This window comes from Camelina sativa, chromosome 5 (assembly GCF_030686135.1).
Source record: "Camelina sativa cultivar CO46 ecotype springtype chromosome 5, ASM3068613v1".
NCBI classification, from domain to species: Eukaryota; Viridiplantae; Streptophyta; class Magnoliopsida; order Brassicales; family Brassicaceae; genus Camelina; species Camelina sativa.
The window spans coordinates 1,149,807-1,169,348 of NC_141884.1; the positions used below are offsets into that span (position 1 = coordinate 1,149,807).

The 19,542-nt window shown below is 36.8% G+C and overlaps 5 protein-coding genes and 1 pseudogene across 8 annotated transcripts; all 6 read left to right on the top strand.

Annotated features, from left to right (window-relative positions):
• Positions 1-71: 71 nt before the first annotated feature.
• Positions 72-2,219, top strand: LOC104784770 (cytochrome P450 76C2). Its single transcript, XM_010509841.2, is given in 4 exon segments — positions 72-499; positions 893-1,415; positions 1,510-2,032; positions 2,035-2,219. Coding segments are annotated over 4 exon segments (1,485 nt in total). The 5' UTR covers positions 72-104; the 3' UTR covers positions 2,079-2,219.
• Positions 2,220-3,038: 819 nt separating this feature from the next.
• On the top strand, positions 3,039-5,171 carry LOC104784771 (cytochrome P450 76C2-like). The gene is made up of 3 exons (XM_010509842.3): positions 3,039-3,608; positions 3,824-4,346; positions 4,425-5,171. The coding sequence occupies exons 1-3, from the start codon at positions 3,214-3,216 to the stop codon at positions 5,040-5,042; spliced, it is 1,536 nt and encodes a 511-aa protein (XP_010508144.1). The 5' UTR covers positions 3,039-3,213; the 3' UTR covers positions 5,043-5,171.
• Positions 5,172-5,900: 729 nt separating this feature from the next.
• Positions 5,901-8,323, top strand: LOC104784776 (cytochrome P450 76C1). Of its 3 annotated transcripts, none has more exons than XM_010509848.3 (3): positions 5,901-6,509; positions 6,651-7,173; positions 7,393-8,323. In XM_010509848.3, exons 1-3 carry the CDS (start codon positions 6,112-6,114, stop codon positions 8,008-8,010), a joined length of 1,539 nt encoding a protein of 512 aa, XP_010508150.2. In that variant the 5' UTR covers positions 5,901-6,111; the 3' UTR covers positions 8,011-8,323. The 3 variants fall into 3 exon arrangements, with proteins under 3 accessions (XP_010508150.2, XP_087369023.1, XP_087369024.1); XM_087512897.1 differs by having other exon boundaries at positions 7,406-8,323; XM_087512898.1 differs by having other exon boundaries at positions 7,409-8,323.
• A 63-nt stretch (positions 8,324-8,386) lies between these two features.
• Positions 8,387-11,226, top strand: LOC147943139 (cytochrome P450 76C4-like; annotated as a pseudogene). Its single transcript, XR_015598180.1, has 3 exons — positions 8,387-8,911; positions 9,351-9,867; positions 10,467-11,226. The product of XR_015598180.1 is annotated as a cytochrome P450 76C4-like (transcript).
• A 650-nt stretch (positions 11,227-11,876) lies between these two features.
• Positions 11,877-14,637, top strand: LOC104784778 (cytochrome P450 76C4-like). The gene is made up of 3 exons (XM_087512899.1): positions 11,877-12,620; positions 13,091-13,610; positions 13,870-14,637. The coding sequence occupies exons 1-3, from the start codon at positions 12,223-12,225 to the stop codon at positions 14,485-14,487; spliced, it is 1,536 nt and encodes a 511-aa protein (XP_087369025.1). The 5' UTR covers positions 11,877-12,222; the 3' UTR covers positions 14,488-14,637.
• Positions 14,638-16,543: 1,906 nt separating this feature from the next.
• Positions 16,544-19,378, top strand: LOC104784779 (cytochrome P450 76C4). Its single transcript, XM_010509853.3, has 3 exons — positions 16,544-17,215; positions 17,682-18,198; positions 18,677-19,378. The coding sequence occupies exons 1-3, from the start codon at positions 16,818-16,820 to the stop codon at positions 19,295-19,297; spliced, it is 1,536 nt and encodes a 511-aa protein (XP_010508155.2). The 5' UTR covers positions 16,544-16,817; the 3' UTR covers positions 19,298-19,378.
• The last annotated feature ends 164 nt before the right edge of the window (positions 19,379-19,542 follow it).

Consider the following 19,542-nt stretch of genomic DNA (forward strand, 5'->3'; position numbering starts at 1 on the left):
GAGGTATTTGTTTTTTACACGAATTTTTCAAAGTATATAAATGGCTTTCGAAGCTTAGAAAATTTACGCATTTCAAAAAAAAAATATTACTTGGAGAAAAAAAAATGATGGATATTATCTCCGGACAAGCTCTGTTTCTCATATTTTGCATTATCTTATCATGGTTCCTTATCTTCACCACATCAAGATCCCGGAGCTCTCGTAAGGTTGCTCCACCGCCTCCAGGACCTCCGCGACTGCCCATCATTGGAAATATTCACCTTGTCGGTAAAAACCCACACCGTTCATTCGCCGACCTCTCAAAAACATATGGACCAATCATGAGCCTTAAATTTGGAAGTTTAAACACTGTGGTTGTAACTTCACCAGAAGCTGCAAGAGAGTTTCTAAGAACACACGACCAAATCTTCTCTATCCGTAGCCCCCCTAACTCAATACGGTCTATTAACCACCACGAGGTTTCCGTTGTCTGGCTTCCACCATCGTCGTCTCGTTGGAGGTATAATTTAACATCGAATTTTAGTTTTTTTATATATATTATATGCATGAGCTTTCCATCTCACTGATAAATCATTTTTTAAAACCAAGTAAATATATCAATCACATGATTATATGGGATCTCTGATTCTCTATGTATATAAATATATTGTGTGTGCATGTAAAAAGTTTGGAATTATGTTTAAATTTAATGACCAAAAATAAGGAAATTAATATTATTCCGCTTTTTCTTGGGTAAACTTGTTTCACTGTTTCATTATTCATAGTCAAATTTGTACACTTAATGAATTCCGTGATTCAATTCCACATGTCAATTTTTTCACATTACGTATGTTTGATAATGTTGACTAAAATAGTAAAATGTGTGCTGATGTTTATGTTTTGTTTCATTTAGACTATTGAGAAAACTATCGGCAACGCAACTTTTCTCGCCCCAGCGTATCGAAGCCACGAAAACATTGAGGGTGAACAAGGTGAAGGAGCTTGTTAGCTTCATGAGTGAAAGCAGCGAGGGAGAAAAAGCTGTTGATATTTCTCGTGCAACCTTCATCACAGCTCTTAATATCATATCAAACATTCTGTTTTCTGTCGATCTCTGTAGCCACGACTCGAAAAAATACAATGGGTTTCAGGACGCGGTGACTGGTGTCATGGAAGCTATCGGGAATCCAGACGCTTCTAACTACTTCCCATTTTTGGGGTTTCTTGATCTGCAAGGTAATAAAGAGACTATGAAGGCTTGCTCGGAGAGGCTGTTTAGAGTTTTCCGTGAGTTAATCAATGATAAGATAGAGGAAAGATCATTGCGGAATAACCCTAAAGATGTCTCGGACAGAGATTTCTTGGATACGCTTCTCGAACTTACAGAAGGAAGTGAAGCAGAGCTCAACACTAACGATATTGAACACTTTCTCTTGGTAAGTCTTGCCATTTAATTTGTAGATATTTGAAATCATGTGAATTAGTACGTAAGACATCACCAAGACTTTAAACTGTACGTATGTATATTAGGACCTGTTTGGAGCGGGCACAGACAGAAACTCTAGTACCGTGGAATGGGCGATGGCAGAGTTACTTCGAAACCCTGAAACAATGGCAAAAGCTCAGTCTGAGATCGACCGTGTGATCGGTCAAAAAGGTGTTGTTGAAGAGTCTGATATCTCGGAACTACCCTATTTACAAGCAGTTGTGAAGGAAACATTCCGGTTACATCCGGCTGTTCCGCTTCTCGTCCCACGGAAAGCAGAATCAGATGTGGAGGTTCTTGGATATCTCGTAGCTAAAGACACTCAGGTTTTGGTTAACGTGTGGGCTATGGGACGAGACCCGAGCGTGTGGGAGAATCCGACCAGGTTTGAGCCAGAGAGGTTTTTGGGGAAAGAAACGGACGTGAGAGGTAGAGATTATGAGCTTACACCATTCGGAGCCGGAAGGAGAATTTGCCCGGGATTGCCTTTGGCTGTGAAAACAGTGCCTCTTATGCTTGCTTCTCTTCTCTATTCCTTTGATTGGAAACTTCCAAACGGCGTCGCTTCTGAGGATTTGGACATGGACGAGAGCTTCGGTCTCACGTTGCATAAAACCAATCCGTTACATGCCGTTCCCGTCAAGAAACGCGCCATTTAGTCTTTTTTTTTTTAACGTACGAAATAAAGTTTCACAAAATATACAATTATTTTACCTGATTTAAAATAAGAAACATATCAAATGTGATTCGAAAATCAAAGACTTGGAAGAAGACAACCGTAATGAGAGAAATTGATTCAGAGATTTTGGGTGGGAAGGTCAAGAATTACTTGTTAATCAATTGTGAAGACTTTATGTAAAGAGGACGAAGAAGAATGCCATAAATAAGAATTATGCATTAGGTTTAGGGTTCTTTATCCAACTACGAGGTCCAAACTTCCAATAATAATAAGAAAACAAACGTGTGGAAAGCAATTAGGACTTAGGATATAAGCCAGAAAAAGAAAGAAAGAAAAAAAACCAAATGGGATCAAATGAGGAAAATAACAAGGAAGTTGATGAGCTGTACACAGAGCCGGCTCTATGAGATTTCGCGAAAAGGACAGGAATTTTGTTGAAATTTTTGTAATTGGCTTTCTTCTCCACCGGACCACCGTATCCAATAATTCCAAGAAGATAAGATTGCCTGAATATGACACAACAAGATTGAGCATGGATTGATCCGTCGGTTTGTATCTAATGGGAACATTAATTATTAGCAGGAAATTAAATGAAGATAGGAAAATTATTATACGGCTTTTGTCCTAACTCCTAAACATAGACTAACCGCCTTTACGCTCGTTCAATCTTAAACCCTTGTGTGACATAAAGTTTTATTTACGTAAATATAAAATAACATTTGTATTTTCGTGTCTAAAGCCTAATTAAGATATACGAATATATATATACAACATCTAATTTTTCATGTCATCATACAAGAAACAGAATACAAAGTCTATAATTATCATTAGTTTTGTTACTATAGCCCAAAAACGTATACGAATTTGTCACGACCGTTCGCGTCCTTAGTCCTTGTACGTAATCTATTCAGACGGGCGTTTGATAGCAATTGGAACCTTTGATTTTTTTTCGTGTAAATAATATTATTTCTTTTTTTTCTTTGTCGACATCAACTATCCTTATATCTATTATCTATAACATGTTTAGTCATTAATGTGTAGTTTTTTTTAAATCACTTTAGAAACACAAATGGACATCATCTCTGAACAAACGTCTATTCTCCTCTTTTGCTTCATCTTATCATGTTTTCTTATCTTCATCACACCAAGATCCCGACCAAACCTTCGTCAAGTATCGACAGCACCTCGGGGGCCTCCACGGTTACCATTCATCGGAAACATTCATCTTGTCGGGAAGCACCCACATCGCTCATTCGCAGATCTCTCAAAAAAATATGGACCGGTCATGAGTCTTAAGCTTGGATTTTTAAACTCAGTGGTCATATCTTCACGGGACGCTGCGAGAGAAGTACTAAGAACACATGATCAAATCTTGTCTGGCCGGTACGTAAATGCAGCGGTACAATCCAACAATCATCATGACTTCTCCGTTGCCTGGGTTCATCCTACGTCTACTCGTTGGAGGTAACTGAATTTTTTTTTTTTCTTCTATGATTTCTCTTTTTAGTAACTAATAAGTTCCAGATCTATAATGGAATCCCGAATCTAAATTATACTTGTAGTAGGTCCACAAATAGTAAAATTATATAGCTTTGAAAAAAACATCTTTTAAAGTGGTTTAAGCTTGAGCTTTTATTAACGGTTACATATCATCGCTCTATTTATGTAATGTTTTTCAGAATGTTGAGGAAACTATCTGTGACTCAAATGTTTTCACCACAACGTATCGAAGCCACCAAAGCTATGAGGATGAAGAGGGCGCAAGAGCTTGTCAACTTCATAAGTGAAAGCAGTGAGAGAGAAGAAGCTGTTGATATTTCTCGAGCATTATTCGTCACAGCTCTCAATATCATATCGAACATTTTGTTTTCAGTTAATATCGGTAGCTACAATTCGAAAGATTCCAGTGTGTTTCAAGAGTTGATAACTGGTGTCATGGACGCTATCGGAAACCCAGACCTTGCTAACTTCTTCCCATTTATGAGGTTTCTTGACTTGCAAGGTAATAGTAAGAAGATGAAGGACTGCTCGGATAAGTTGTTTCAGGTTTTTCGAGAGATTTACAATGCTCGGATTGTGGAAAAATCATCTCGGACAAACGAGAAAGATGCTTCGAGCAACGACTTCATGGATGCACTTATCGATCTCCACCAAGGAGATGAACCTGAAATCAACATTAACGAGATTGAACACCTACTTTTCGTAAGTCTTAGCTTATTGCATAACATAATCTTATATTAATTCATAGATATATAATATGTGCTTGTATATATGTGTCAGGATCTGTTTATAGCGGGTACGGATACAACCTCTAGTACAGTGGAATGGGCAATGGCAGAATTACTTCGATCTCCAAAATCAATGACAAAAGTTCAAGATGAGATAAATGGTGTGATGGGCCAAAACGGTGTCATTCAAGAGTCTGATATTTCAGAATTGTCGTATTTACAAGCGGTCGTTAAAGAAACTTTCCGATTACACCCGGCTGCTCCACTTCTCCTCCCACGGAAAGCGGAAACGGACGTGGATATTCTTGGTTTCATTGTGCCTAAAAACACTCAGGTTCTTGTGAACGTGTGGGCCATAGGAAGAGACCCGAATGTATGGGAAAACCCAAACAGGTTCGAGCCAAAGAGGTTTCTGGGTAAGGAAATGGACGTGAAAGGTAAAGATTATGAGCTTACACCGTTTGGGGCCGGACGTAGAATTTGTCCGGGAATGCCTTTGGCTGTGAAAACAGTGCCTCTCATGCTTGCTTCTCTTCTCTATTCATTTGACTGGAAGCTTCCAAACGGCGTCGGTTCAGAAGATTTGGACATGGACGAGACCTTTGGTCTCACATTGCACAAGACCAGCCCGTTACTTGCCGTGCCACTAAAAAAAAGAGCCATAGGTTAATATAATACGTTTTGTTTTGTTTTGTTTGAATGTAATAATGGTATCACAAACCATATGAATAATACTTATGATTCCAATAATAATTATTAATAATAATTTAAAGACACTGTTTCTGTCTTTTTCAGGCGATTTTAGTCTACTATTGTAAGAGTATCAAACAGTAAATCAAAGAAAGAAAAAGTTAGGCTGAACAATCATTAAGAGAAAAATACTTTTTAATGTATCTAAAAGATTATAGAATGGGCGACTTTTTGTTCAGTTGACAATACTATTGGATATTTAGTCAAAGCCAAGCTTTTATCAATGGGTTTATTAATTTATTTTTGTTGGTTGCCATTTTAGTTTAGGTTTTGCTAGATTATTAAGTTTTATTATTTTTTTTTCATTTTTTAGTTTGTTGATAAACAAAAAACCTTAAGAGTATTCCCGTCCATTAAGAAATAATATTTTGATATATTTTAGTTACATAATTAATTATATTTTACATTGAACAAGTGGTTCAAGAGTTAATTAGAAATCTTTTAGAGTTTCTAACTTATTTAAGAAATCCCATCTAACTTTTTCTCTCAGATTTTTTTTTTTCATTATTATTGTTTTTTTATTCTAAATATCCATATTATCTTCAATGGAAGTGGTCTTATTAAATAAAAAACCAAAAATGGTTTGACAATTTTTTTTTTTTTTTATATAACAATGATCGCTGTGCATCCGTGCCACATTGTTTGCTCAGACGAAACGAAAATTCAATAGCTGGCAAGGTAGCACCCATTTTGTAGATAATTAAACCTGACAATATTGTAGATATATTTTATACAACAAAATATCAAACTGTAACCCAGCTGGCAAGCTAACACCGACATGTAGGAAACATGGAACCGATCAATGCATTATTTACGTGGACCTTGGCATAATAGCATCTGTGATATTTCTGGCTAGTCCTCAGATTCTCTATAATAAATATCCTAATTTAAACGAAATATATACATTACATGTGAGACACAGGTTAATTTCAAATTATATATTTGGATAACAGTTTCCTATTATTACTTGAGAGCCTAAAGATACACAGATGGACATAATCTTAGGACAAGCTCTGTTCCTCCTCTGTTGTTGCTTTATCTTATCATGTTTTCTTATCTTCACCACCACACGATCTCGACAGACCTCTCGCAAGGCCACCGCGCTGCCTCCAGGACCTCCACGGTTACCGATCATCGGAAATATTCACCTCGTCGGTAAACATCCACATCGTTCATTCGCCGAACTCTCAAAAACTTATGGACCAGTCATGAGTCTTAAGCTTGGAAGTTTAAATACAGTGGTTATATCGTCACCACAAGCTGCGAGAGAGGTTTTAAGAACACATGACCAGATTTTGTCTGGCCGTAGCCCCACTAACTCGATACGGTCCATCAATCACCAAGATGCTTCCCTTGTCTGGCTTCCTGCGTCGTCGGCTCGTTGGAGGTATAATTTTTAATATCGACTTTTTATTTTCATACGATTTTGTTTCTTACAAGATTCGCAATAAGAGAGTTCTTTTAATTTTGGTTAGAAAGCAATTAAAGAATGACCTTGAAACAGTAACGTTGCTATGTTCTGTTTTAGGCTGTATAGAAGACTGTCGGTGACTCAGCTTTTCTCACCACAGCGTCTCGAAGCCACGAAAGCCATGAGGGCTAACAAGGTGAAGGAACTTGTGAGCTTCATAAGTGAAAGTAGCGATAGAGAAGAATCTGTTGATATTTCTCGTGCATCCTTCATCACAACTCTTAATATCATATCGAACATTCTGTTTTCCGCCGATCTCGGTAGCTACAACACGAAAGATTCTATTAACGGGGTTCAAGACACGGTGATTAGTGTTATGGAGGTTGTCGGAAAACCAGACGCTGCTAATTATTTTCCATTACTGAGGTTTCTTGATCTGCAAGGTAATAGGAAGACTATGAAAGTTTGCATAGAGAGGTTGTTCAGGGTTTTCCGTGGGTTCATTGATGCTAAGATTGCGGAAAAATCATCGCAGAGTAACCCTAAAGATGTTTCAAAAAACGATTTCGTAGACAACCTTCTGAATTACAAGGGAGATGAAGCAGAAATCAACATTAGCGATATCGAACACCTTGTCTTGGTAAGTCTTACCTTACTGCAAATAATCATGTTTATTATTAGATAATAGAATAATCAATATTTGACAATTGGATGAAATTTTTTAAATTTTAGTATTTCAACAAATGATAGATCATAGAAAGACATTTTTAAAACTTTTACAACATTACCTTATACTCAACTAAAATGTTATGATATGGAATCGCATGAATTTATATATACGGATAAATTATATGGTCAGGATATGTTCACAGCAGGCTCGGATACAAGCTCTAGTACCCTAGAGTGGGCAATGGCAGAGTTACTTAGAAACCCTAAAACGATGGTGAAAGCTCAGGCCGAGATAGATCGTGTGATAGGCCAAAACGGTATCGTTGAAGACTCAGATATCTCAGAACTGCCGTATTTACAAGCAGTTGTGAAGGAAACTTTCCGTTTACATCCGGGTGCTCCGTTTCTTGTCCCGAGAAAAGCCGAATCCGATGTGGAGATTCTTGGGTTCATGGTGCTTAAAGATACTCAGGTTCTAGTAAACGTGTGGGGTATAGGACGAGACCCGAGCGTGTGGGAGAATCCGACCCGGTTTGAGCCAGAGAGGTTTTTGGGGAAAGAAATCGATTTGAGAGGTAGAGATTATGAGGTTACACCATTTGGAGCCGGACGTAGAATTTGCCCGGGATTGCCTTTGGCTGTGAAAACAGTGTCTCTTATGCTTGCTTCTCTTCTCTATTCCTTTGACTGGAAGCTACCAAACGGCCTCGTTTCTGAGGATTTGGACATGGACGAGACCTTCGGTATCACATTACATAAGACAAACCCGTTACATGCTGTTCCCGTCAAGAAACGCGTCATTAATTAATACATGTTGTGTATGTTATTATAGGTTTTAAAACAAAGAAATATTCTCAAAAGCTCTGTTTTTTTGTTTTCAATTTATTTCTCTCTTGAGATGGCTAGGGCTTGAAGAAGTCACAGGTATCCATACTGATGATATTGGGCCTCGGTATCAGCTTGCAAGGAAACGAAGATGTTTCGGAGAAAACAACGAAGTTTCTCCAAACCAATTGCAGATGACTGGACTAGTTAAAGGGTTAAATGTTTTTTCCTTTCCTATTTTGGTCCAACAAATATCTATTTTTCTTTATTTTAAATTTAATCATTTGGGGTACAAATCTAGCTTTATGAGCAATAATTGCCACGTTTGCGTATCTTTTATATAGATCGTGTCTCTTTTAATTGAAAAATCCAAAAAAACATTTCTTGACTTGAAAAAACATCGTGTATCTATTTGATGATGACAAGTGGGATTTCACTAGTAGAAAATCGGATCATTCATCACTCATATCATTGGGGAATCAACAGATGGAAATAATTTCAGAAAATATTGTGTTCTTGCTCTTTTGCTTTCTCTCGTCATGTTTCCTTATCTTCACGGCCACCACAAGATTCCGAAGGAGCTCTTACCGATCCGCCACACTACCTCCTGGACCTCCACGATTGCCGATTATCGGAAACATTCACCAAGTCGGTACAAACCCTCACCGCACATTCGCCGACCTCTCAAAAACTTATGGGCCAATCATGAGTCTTAAGCTTGGACGTTTAAACTCTGTGATCATAGCTTCACCAGAAGCTGCAAGAGAAGTACTAAAAACACACGACCAATTCTTGTCTGCCCGTAAATCAACTAACTCTATACGGGCCGTCAATCACCAGGAGTTCTCCGTAGCCTGGCTTCCATCGTCTTCGGCTCGTTGGAGGTATATAATTAGTACCTAACTTTTTCTTTATGGTACTATTATTTTCTCATGATTCTTTTTTTTGCTGTTAATTAGAGATTCCACTGTTTCAAATGAAAAAAAACTTACTATTCTTGATCAACAACTTAACTATATATTATATCTATAATTTTTTAATGAATAACACAATAATTACTATTATAACGCCAGTTGCACTAGTTGTAAAAACATTATTTTTACATTGAGTATAATTTAACTAACTATTCAAAGAAAAAAAATAATTACTATTATACACTAGTGATAAACAATAAACACAAATTAGACTAGATTGTTTCTAGCTAGCTTTTCAAATGATTGTACTACCAAAATCTTGGGTGTTTAAACCTATAATCATTATTTTTTTATTTTTAAAAAGCAACAAAGAAAAAGCGGATTATTAATTGTTGTTATGTTTTGTCAGGTTGTTGAGAAAATTGTCTGTGAGTCTCATGTTCTCCCCGCAGCGTATCGAAGCCACTAAGGCTATGCGAATGAAGAAGGTGCAAGAGCTTGTGAATTTCGTGAGTGAGAGCAGCGAGAGAGAAGACGCAGTTGATATTTCTCGTGCATCTTTCACCACAGTGCTTAATATTATATCGAACATTTTGTTTTCCGTCGATCTCGGTAGCTACGACTCTAAAAATTTGAATAAGTTCCAGGAAACGGTGATTGCTGTCATGGTAGCTGTGGGGAAACCAGACGTTGCCAACTTTTTTCCATTTTTGGGTTTCCTTGATCTGCAAAGTAATAGAAAGACTATAAAGTGTTGCACAGAGAGGTTGTTGAGGGTTTTCCGTGGGTTCATGGATGCGAAAATAGCATTGCGGAATGAATCTAAAAATGATGTTTCCAACATAGATTTCTTGGATTCGCTTCTTGCACTCACACAAGGAGATAAAACTGAGCTAGACAATCACGACATTGAACACCTTCTCTTGGTAAGTCTCCTACAAGCATTAATTGAAATAATCATTTTTTTTGTCCAGTAGTTTTTGTGATGTCATCAATCGTAATATTCCAACAAATCTTAAGATGGAAATGTCGAAAGTATGATTTGATCTTCATGATTCACCTCTTGCACACTCTTATTAGACTCTTCTTGCCACTTGCCACTATAGATTAAATTTTCCTAAAAAGAATTAGATCTAGTGATGATTTCTTTAGAAGTGGGGTCTCATGCATTTGCAACCAATAAATATTTATCTGTGCATACACATGCATGTCGACCAAGACCATTAATGTTATCCTAATTCCTAAATATGTACATCAACATTAAAGACAATAAACCCGTCGTAGTATTAGATTTTTCATACTAAATCCCATATCCTTTCGTAGTACCCTACCCCCCAGGGGAAGTCGAATCCCCGCTGCCTCCTTGAAAGAGAGATGTCCTGAACCACTAGATGATGGGGGCATATCCTAATTATGTGACACTTTGGGAATATTGCAAGAATATAAAGACATTTACAATGCTTTACATGTATGTATATATTAAGAAATGTCGCCCTCATGACGGATATATGATTATATGTGTCAGGATATCTTTTCAGCTGGCACCGATACAAACTCTGGTACCGTAGAGTGGGCAATGGCAGAGTTACTTAAAAACCCTAAAACGATGGCGAAAGCTCAGGCCGAGATAGATCGTCTGATAGGCCAAAACGGAGTCGTTGAAGAGTCAGATATCTCAGAATTGCCCTATTTACAAGCGGTTGTAAAAGAAACTTTCCGTTTGCACCCAGCAGTTCCCCTTCTCCTCCCGCGGGAAGCAGAAACGGATGTGGAGATTCTTGGATTCATGGTGCCCAAAGATGCTCAGGTCATGGTGAACGTTTGGGCCATAGGACGAGACCCGAATGTGTGGGACAATCCGAGTCAGTTCGAGCCAGAGAGGTTTTTGGGGAAAGAGATTGACGTGAAAGGTAGAGACTATGAGCTAACACCGTTTGGGGCGGGACGTAGAATATGTCCGGGATTGCCGTTGGCTGTGAAAATCGTGTCTCTCATGCTTGCTTCGCTTCTTTATTCCTTTGAATGGAAGCTTCCGAACGGCATCTCCCCTGAGGACTTGGACATGGACGAGACCTTTGGTATCACATTGCATAAGACCATCCCGTTACATGCTATTCCCGTCAAGAAAGGCACTATCAGTTCGTCATACTCTCTTCTGTTTGTTTAAGAGTTGTAAAACATGTAACTTTTAAAAGTAAAAGAACATCATCACAAAGGTGATTGTCTCGGTTGTTTAAGTTTGCAGATCTCTGCTCTCTTCTAGTGAAATGACTAGGGTTGAAGAAGTCAAGGTAGCAATACTGCTATTGGGCCTGCGTTATATCTTTAGCTAATACAATGCCAATAAACAAAATGACTTCTTATACTTTTTTCCATTTACATCGATCAAATCCCATAAATTACTGAGTTTTTTAATTCCACTAATGGTATATATGACTAAACTGGGTTAAAAGGTTTTTTTTTTATGATATGTTATAAAAGAAAGTAGAGGATATTTGTTGTTTGGTGTAAGTGTAACCAATGTTAGAATCCCTGAATATTGAGGAGCTAGAGAAAGAAGAAACCGAGCAAGTCTCTCAAAGTAGACAAGTACCAAATTGAACTTATTTACCTGAAATTTGTTATTTACATTAACGACAAAATTGATTTATATAATAACAAAACAGACAGTACACCATAATGAGTTGTGTCTGTTTGTACTTGTGACTGTTGGATGAAACGACATAAACCAAAACGTAAACATTGCGACTCTGAAACTCAATTATCGACCATCGACCAAGTATATTTCTTATTAAAATTAACATTTAAATAATTTCATAATCATGCCACCTCTGCGTATCTTTTAATTGAAAAAAAGCATTCGTTGACTTTTGTAAACGCTGTAGGGTCCTTGAAATATCTATTTTATGACAAGTGGGATTCGCTATTTACTACTAGTAGAAAATCAGATCCATCGTGGATTTGGGATTGGCACCTAAACATTTTTTTTTTTTTTTGATAATCTAGGTATCCAAAGCCCAGTGGATGATGACTAGTCCACTAGGCCGAAGGTTTGGCGTGCGTCCCGAAGACGGCAAGAGTGGTTCCTGAAGGCCGAATAGCCCAATATTAGATTTTCCTGCGGTGACCACTTAAGGTGTTTGCAGCCGTGGGGATTCGAACCCGGGAGTATTGGGAATCTCACCCTCAACCAGAAATCCATCCTACCACTGGCCCACCTATAATTGGCACCTAAACATTATAAATATAAGTTAACTAAACCAAATAATTTTATAACACAGATGGAAATAATCTCAGAAAATGTTATGTTCTTGCTCCTTTGCTTTCTCTCGTCATGTTTCCTTATTATTTTCACCACCGCAAGATTCCGACGGAGCTCTTACCAACCCGCCACGCTACCTCCTGGACCTCCACGATTACCGATAATCGGAAACATTCACCAAGTCGGTAGAAATCCTCACCGCTCATTGGCCGACCTCTCAAAGACTTATGGGCCAATTATAAGTCTTAAGCTTGGACGTTTAAACTCAGTGGTCATAGCTTCACCAGAAGCTGCAAGAGAAGTACTAAGAACACACGACCAAATCTTGTCTGGCCGTAAATCAACTAACTCTATACGGTCCATCAATCACCACGAGCTTTCCGTAGCCTGGCTTCCATCGTCTTCGGGTCGTTGGAGGTATAATTAGCACCTAACTTTTTTTTTTCCTATGGTACTATTAATTTCTCATGATTATTTTTTTGTGGTTAATTAGAGATTCCATTGTTTCAAATGCAAAAAAAAACTTATTCTTTTACAGCTAAACTATATATTGCATATCGATATTTTTTCTACTAAAAAACACAATAGACACTAGTTACTAAATATTAATATAATATGAGAAATAAACAATTAACACAAGTTATACTAGCTAGATTGTTTCTAGTTGTATTATTGGTGTACACGCAGACCTATTTATTTTGTTCCCTTGAGTCTGCTTTTACAATTTTCAAATGATTACAGTTATATACATATGTATTATATATTTATGTACTACCAAAATCTTGTGTGTTTTTAACTTAAACCTATAATCATTACATGTAAAAAATATAAAACGCAACAAATTAAGACCTAAAAAGGGATCATAAATCGTTGTTCTGTTTTGTCAGGTTGTTGAGAAAATTGTCTGTGAGTCTCATGTTCTCCTCGCAGCGTATCGAAACCACTAAAGCTCTGCGAATGAAGAAGGTGCAAGAGCTTGTGAAATTCGTGAGTGAAAGCAGCGAGAGAGAAGAAGAAGAAGTTGATATTTCTCGTGCATCTTTCACCACAGCTCTTAATATCGTATCGAACATTTTGTTTTCCGTTGATCTCGGTAGCTACGACTCGAAAATTTCGAATGGGTTCCAGGAAACGGTGACTGCTGTCATGGTAGCTGTCGGGAAACCAGACCTTGCCAACTTTTTTCCATTTTTGGGTTTCCTTGATCTGCAAAGTAATAGAAAGAATATGAAGGGTTCCACTGAGAGGTTGTTTAGGCTTTTTCGTGGGTTCATGGATGCGAAAATAGCATTGCGGAATGATACTACAGATGATGTTTCCGACATAGATTTCTTGGATTCGCTTCTTGCCCTCACACAAGGAGATGAACCTGAGCTCGACAATAGCGATATTGAACACCTTCTCTTGGTAAGTCCTACCAACATTGAATCCACTAGTTTTCTGATCTCATCAATCATAACATTCCAACAAATCTTAAGAAGGAAACTTCGAGGGTACGATTTGATCGTTTAAAAACATATTCAATGCTTTTACAGGAACATATGTTCTGTTTATTAAAAAAGAAGAAGTTCTGTTAACTGAAGTTTTGAGATGAATCATTGAATTGTTTATTTATGTAAAGCCTTCTGAAATGTCGCCGTTACTGATATGTGATTATATATGTCAGGATATGTTTGCAGCAGGCACGGATACAAGCTCTACTAACGTAGAGTGGGCAATGGCAGAGTTACTAAAAAACCCTAAAACGATGGCGAAAGCTCAGGCCGAGATAGACCGAGTGATAGGAGAAAACGGTGTCGTTCAAGAGTCAGATATCTCAGAGTTGCCCTATTTACAAGCGGTTGTAAAAGAAACTTTCCGTTTGCACCCAGCTCTTCCCCTACTCCTCCCGCGGGAAGCAGAGACGGATGTGGAGATTCTTGGATTCATGGTGCCTAAAGATGCTCAGGTTTTGGTGAACGTTTGGGCCATAGGAAGGGACCCGAGTGTGTGGGAGAACCCGACACAGTTCGAGCCTGAGAGGTTTATAGGGAAAGAGATTGACGTGAAAGGTAGAGATTATGAGCTAACACCGTTTGGGGCGGGACGTAGAATATGTCCGGGATTGCCTTTGGCTGTGAAGACCGTTTCTCTCATGCTTGCTTCGCTTCTTTATTCCTTTGAATGGAAGCTTCCGAACGGCATCTCCCCTGAGGACTTGGACATGGACGAGACCTTTGGTATCACATTACATAAGACCAAACCATTACAAGCCATTCCTGTCAAGAAACGCACTATCAGTTAGCCATACTTTCTTCTGTTTGTTTAATTTAAGAGTTGTAACTAATGATCCTATGAGTTTAAAAATAAAAGACGATCATCACGATCGAAGGTGTTTAAAATAACTACGTTAGTAAAAAAAAATTACAATATTCAATTTAAAATGTTTGTTCCATACTTTTTTCTTTTTCTCAAATTTAAATTGGGGCAACTTTAGTATTTTCATATATACGAGAAAGTTATTGAACATGCTATGACAGATACCCAAGAAGAGTCTCGCCGTCCGCCATACACTCAAAGGTACTACTGAATTAGGAAAACAGAGCTGTTACTATGTTTTTGGGCCTAAACATTATGAATTCCCCTAAAAAAGAATGATATACAATAATTTTTGATAAAATTTGGAAATTTATAAAATTTGGAAATTTTGCGCATCTGTAAAATTTTTGATACTAAATTATTTTTGTCAACTACGAAAAATAGATATTTGTACTCTCAACTCGATTCTTTTTATTTGAACTACTAATTTTGGAGTATTATTTTAATTAATGTCTGATCAGCAACAAAAAAAAAACCTCTATCCATTAAAAATATTTAAATGAATATTTAAACCCAAAAATACTAATTTTATAATACATTTTAGTTATATAATTAAACTTTCATTTAATATAATAATTGAGCTAATTTACTATAGACAAGTGTCTAAAACCATCTAAAGTAACTCATATGAGTTGCTCATAATTAATATTAAAATAATTAAAGCAACCCACTTAAACTTTAAACAAAATCATCATTCCACTAAAAAATCTCTATCAAAGTTGCTTAATCATTAAAATAACAAATTTCAAACAATTATTTCTTATTTATCAAATTTTAGTAAATTATTTAATAATCCAAAATAAAAATAATTATTTCAATTAGTTATATTACATTTTAAAAAAATTTACATAATTCGAAAATATTAAACATATATCACAAAATTGAAAAAAAAAAAATAAGAACAAAATCGAAGATACTTGATGTGAGATCAAATTAGACAACGAACATTATACGACATCATATATTATGAACCGAACAATGTTCAAAGATTCCTATTCCAAACACATATTACCTCTTTAACACGAACAACATGATCTCCCTTGCAGCTTAGCAAGGTGACTTGGTATGTATCCCGTTCTCACCATTGAAGAAAGGCAATTTATCTTCTTCTATTGCATTGGTTTTTCTGTTAGATTAGGTAAGTGTTGAGTCTTGTATTGATTGAGTTTGTGTTTGTTGGTTGTGGCAAATGCTTTTTAGATGTTGCTTAGGAGTGTCGACACCATACTTATTGTTCCATGTTTAGTGTTTATAGTCTTTCTGTTCAATGATTATGCTTTTTAGTTTAGGTAAATACTTTACTTTGACATTGATTGTTAACAGCCTAACAACAACGCAAACCAAAACGTATTAAACCTAACCTACACCCCCTAAACCTTATTAATAAAAAGCCTTCCTCTTCAAAGGAAAAGCAAACCTCATTACCTTTTACCAATCTATCTTCTTCTCCTTCTAACGCACACAAAAAGATATAAATTCATACGATTTCATGTGTAAACAGTTAAACTAATTATGTTATATTTAAAATATTTTTATTTTGAAAATAATATTTTTCAAAAAAAGAATCTCAATGAAAGTTTTACCATTGGAGGAAGATAATTTTAATTAACTTTCTAAAAATTCTTATTTTTAAAAGATATATATAATTTAAGATGCTCTAACTGAAATCTGAATCTATAACTTTTGTAACAAAGTAGAACCCACTGAATTAGGAAAACAGAGCTGTTACTATGTTTTTGGGCCTAAGCATTATGAATTCCCCTAAAAAAAAAGAATGATATACAATAACTTTTGATAAAATTTGAAAATTTTTTATATACAATTATTTTTGTCAACTACGAAAAATATATATTTGTACTCTGAACTCCGGATGTTCCCAAATCTCACCTTTTACAACCTCATGGAGACTTTTACAGTTTCTTTATTATTAAAATTAACATAATGCTTTAATATCTTAATCATGCCCCCTCTGTGTATCTTTTAATTGTAAAATTCATTCTTAGACTTTTGCAAACGCTGGGTCCTTGAAAAAACATCTATCGTGGGATTCGCTATTTACTACTACTAGTAGTAGAAAATCGGATCCATCGTGGATTTGGAAGAGAATCTTATGCCGTAGATCAACTAAACCAAATAATTTTATCTGGTTTAATTTTATCTGATTTACGGCCAGACAAGATTTGGTCGTGTTACTACGGGTTGGTACCTAAACATTATAAATATGAGTCAACTAAACCAAATAATTTTATAACACAGATGGAAATAATCTCAGAAAATGTTATGTTCTTGCTCCTTTGCTTTCTCTCATCATGTTTCCTTATCTTCACCACCACCACAAGATTCCGACGAAGCTCTTACCGATCCGCCACGCTACCTCCTGGACCTCCACGATTGCCGATAATCGGAAACATTCACCAAGTCGGTCAAAGCCCTCACCGCTCATTTGCCGACCTCTCAAAGACTTATGGGCCAATTATGAGTCTTAAGCTCGGACGTTTAAACTCAGTGGTAATAGCTTCACTAGAAGCTCCAAGAGAAGTACTAAGAACACACGACCAAATCTTGTCTGGCCGTAAATCAACTAACTCTATACGGTCCATCAATCACCACGAGGGTTCCGTAGCCTGGCTTCCATCGTCTTCGGCTCGTTGTAGGTATAATTAGTACCTAACATTTTTTTTTTTTTTAACCAATACCTCACATTTTTTTCTCCTATGGTACTATTATTTTCTCATGATTATATTTTTGTGGTTAATTAGAGATTCCATTGTTTTGTTTCAAATGCAAAAAAAACTTACTCTTTTACAGCTAAAGTATATACTGTATAATGTATATCGATATTTTTCTATTAATTAAAAAACACAATAGTAGTTATTAATATAATATGAGAAAAAAACAATAAACACAATTATGTACTAGATGAAAATTGTAAACGCAGACCTATTTATTTTGGTCCCTTGAATTTGCCTTAACAATTTTCAAATGATTATAGTAGTATATATATGTACTCCCAAAATCTTGTGTGTTTAAACTTTAAACCTATAATCATTAAATGTAAAAAATTAAAAAACGCAATAAAGACGTAAAAAGGGGTCATAAATTGTTGTTCTGTTTTGTCAGGTTGTTGAGAAAATTGTCTGCGAGTCTCATGTTCTCCCCGCAGCGTATCGAAACCACTAAATCTCTGCGAAAGAAGAAGGTGCAAGAGCTTGTGAAATTCGTGAGTGAAAGCAGCGAGAGAGAAGAAGATGTTGATATTTCTCGTGCATCTTTCACCACAGCTCTTAATATCATATCGAACATTTTGTTTTCCGTTGATCTCGGTAGCTACGACTCGAAAATTTCGAATGGGTTCCAGGAAACGGTGACTGCTGTCATGGTAGCTATAGGGAAACCAGACCTTGCCAACTTTTTTCCATTTTTGGGTTTCCTTGATCTGCAAAGTAATAGAAAGAATATGAAGGGTTGCACTGAGAGGTTGTTTAGGCTTTTTCGTGGGTTCATGGATGCGAAAATAGCATTGCGGAATGAATCTACAGATGATGTTTCCGACATAGATTTCTTGGATTCGCTTCTTGCTCTCACACAAGGAGTTGAACCTGAGCTCGACAATAGCGATATTGAACACCTTCTCTTTGTAAGTCCTACTAGCTAGCACTGAATCCGCTAGTTTTGTGATGTCATCAATCGTAATTACTAATATTCCAACAAATCTTAAGACGGAAACTTCGAGGGTACGATTTGATTATTTAATACTCCCTCCGTTTCATAATATATGATGTTTAAAGAAGTATTTTTGTTTCATAATATAGGATGTTTCTAACTTTCTATGCAACTTTTAGATTAAATTTATATTTTATATTATGCAGACTTGTTTGTGATTGGTTAAACTTTTAAATGTAACTATTTCTTAAAATGCGTGTTTTTACTAACGGAGGGAGTAACATATTCATTGCATTTACAAGAATCTATATATGTTTTGTTTGTTAAGAAAGAAGAAGTTCTGTTTACTGAAGTTTTGAGATGAATTGTTATATAACTTATATATATATATATACTTATATGTAAAGCCTTCTGAAATGTCGCCGTTACTGATATGTGATTATATATGTCAGGATATGTTTGCAGCAGGCACGGATACAAGCTCTACTAACGTAGAGTGGGCAATGGCAGAGTTACTAAAAAACCCTAAAACGATGGCGAAAGCTCAGGCCGAGATAGACCGAGTGATAGGAGAAAACGGTGTCGTTCAAGAGTCAGATATCTCAGAGTTGCCCTATTTACAAGCGGTTGTAAAAGAAACTTTCCGTTTGCACCCAGCTCTTCCCCTACTCCTCCCGCGGGAAGCAGAGACGGATTTGGAGATTCTTGGATTCATGGTGCCTAAAGATGCTCAGGTTTTGGTGAACGTTTGGGCCATAGGAAGGGACCCGAGTGTGTGGGAGAACCCGACACAGTTCGAGCCTGAGAGGTTTATAGGGAAAGAGATTGACGTGAAAGGTAGAGATTATGAGCTAACACCGTTTGGGGCGGGACGTAGAATATGTCCGGGATTGCCTTTGGCTGTGAAGACCGTGCCTCTCATGCTTGCTTCGCTTCTTTATTCCTTTGAATGGAAGCTTGCAAACGGCATCTCTCCTGAGGACTTGGACATGGACGAGACGACCTTTGGTATCACATTACATAAGACCAAACCGTTACATGCCATTCCCGTCAAGAAACGCACTATCAATTAGCCATACTTTCTTCTGTTTGTTTAAGAGTTGTAAAACATATAATAATTAATGATCCTATGAGTTTGAAAACAAAAGAAGAAAGATCATCACGAAGGTGTAATGTTTTGTCTTGGTAAGTTTGCAGATCTCTTCTAGTGAGTGGTGACTTAGCTAGGGTTGAAGAAGTCAAGGTACCACTATTGCTATTGGGCCTACGTTATATCTTTAGCTGATATACAAGGCCCATAAATGAGTCCTTAATACTT

What these genes read in the sequence shown, in the direction of transcription:
- LOC104784771 (XM_010509842.3), top strand. Translation starts at nt 3,214, where the DNA reads ATGGACATCATCTCTGAACAAACGTCTATTCTCCTCTTTTGCTTCATC. An exon ending in CCTACGTCTACTCGTTGGAG is followed by an intron (nt 3,609 to 3,823) that starts GTAACTGAATTT and finishes AATGTTTTTCAG; the next exon opens with AATGTTGAGGAAACTATCTG. An exon ending in AGATTGAACACCTACTTTTC is followed by an intron (nt 4,347 to 4,424) that starts GTAAGTCTTAGC and finishes TATATGTGTCAG; the next exon opens with GATCTGTTTATAGCGGGTAC.
- LOC104784776 (XM_010509848.3), top strand. Translation starts at nt 6,112, where the DNA reads ATGGACATAATCTTAGGACAAGCTCTGTTCCTCCTCTGTTGTTGCTTT. An exon ending in GCGTCGTCGGCTCGTTGGAG is followed by an intron (nt 6,510 to 6,650) that starts GTATAATTTTTA and finishes GTTCTGTTTTAG; the next exon opens with GCTGTATAGAAGACTGTCGG. An exon ending in ATATCGAACACCTTGTCTTG is followed by an intron (nt 7,174 to 7,392) that starts GTAAGTCTTACC and finishes TTATATGGTCAG; the next exon opens with GATATGTTCACAGCAGGCTC.
- LOC104784778 (XM_087512899.1), top strand. Translation starts at nt 12,223, where the DNA reads ATGGAAATAATCTCAGAAAATGTTATGTTCTTGCTCCTTTGCTTTCTC. An exon ending in TCGTCTTCGGGTCGTTGGAG is followed by an intron (nt 12,621 to 13,090) that starts GTATAATTAGCA and finishes CTGTTTTGTCAG; the next exon opens with GTTGTTGAGAAAATTGTCTG. An exon ending in ATATTGAACACCTTCTCTTG is followed by an intron (nt 13,611 to 13,869) that starts GTAAGTCCTACC and finishes TATATATGTCAG; the next exon opens with GATATGTTTGCAGCAGGCAC.
- LOC104784779 (XM_010509853.3), top strand. Translation starts at nt 16,818, where the DNA reads ATGGAAATAATCTCAGAAAATGTTATGTTCTTGCTCCTTTGCTTTCTC. An exon ending in TCGTCTTCGGCTCGTTGTAG is followed by an intron (nt 17,216 to 17,681) that starts GTATAATTAGTA and finishes CTGTTTTGTCAG; the next exon opens with GTTGTTGAGAAAATTGTCTG. An exon ending in ATATTGAACACCTTCTCTTT is followed by an intron (nt 18,199 to 18,676) that starts GTAAGTCCTACT and finishes TATATATGTCAG; the next exon opens with GATATGTTTGCAGCAGGCAC.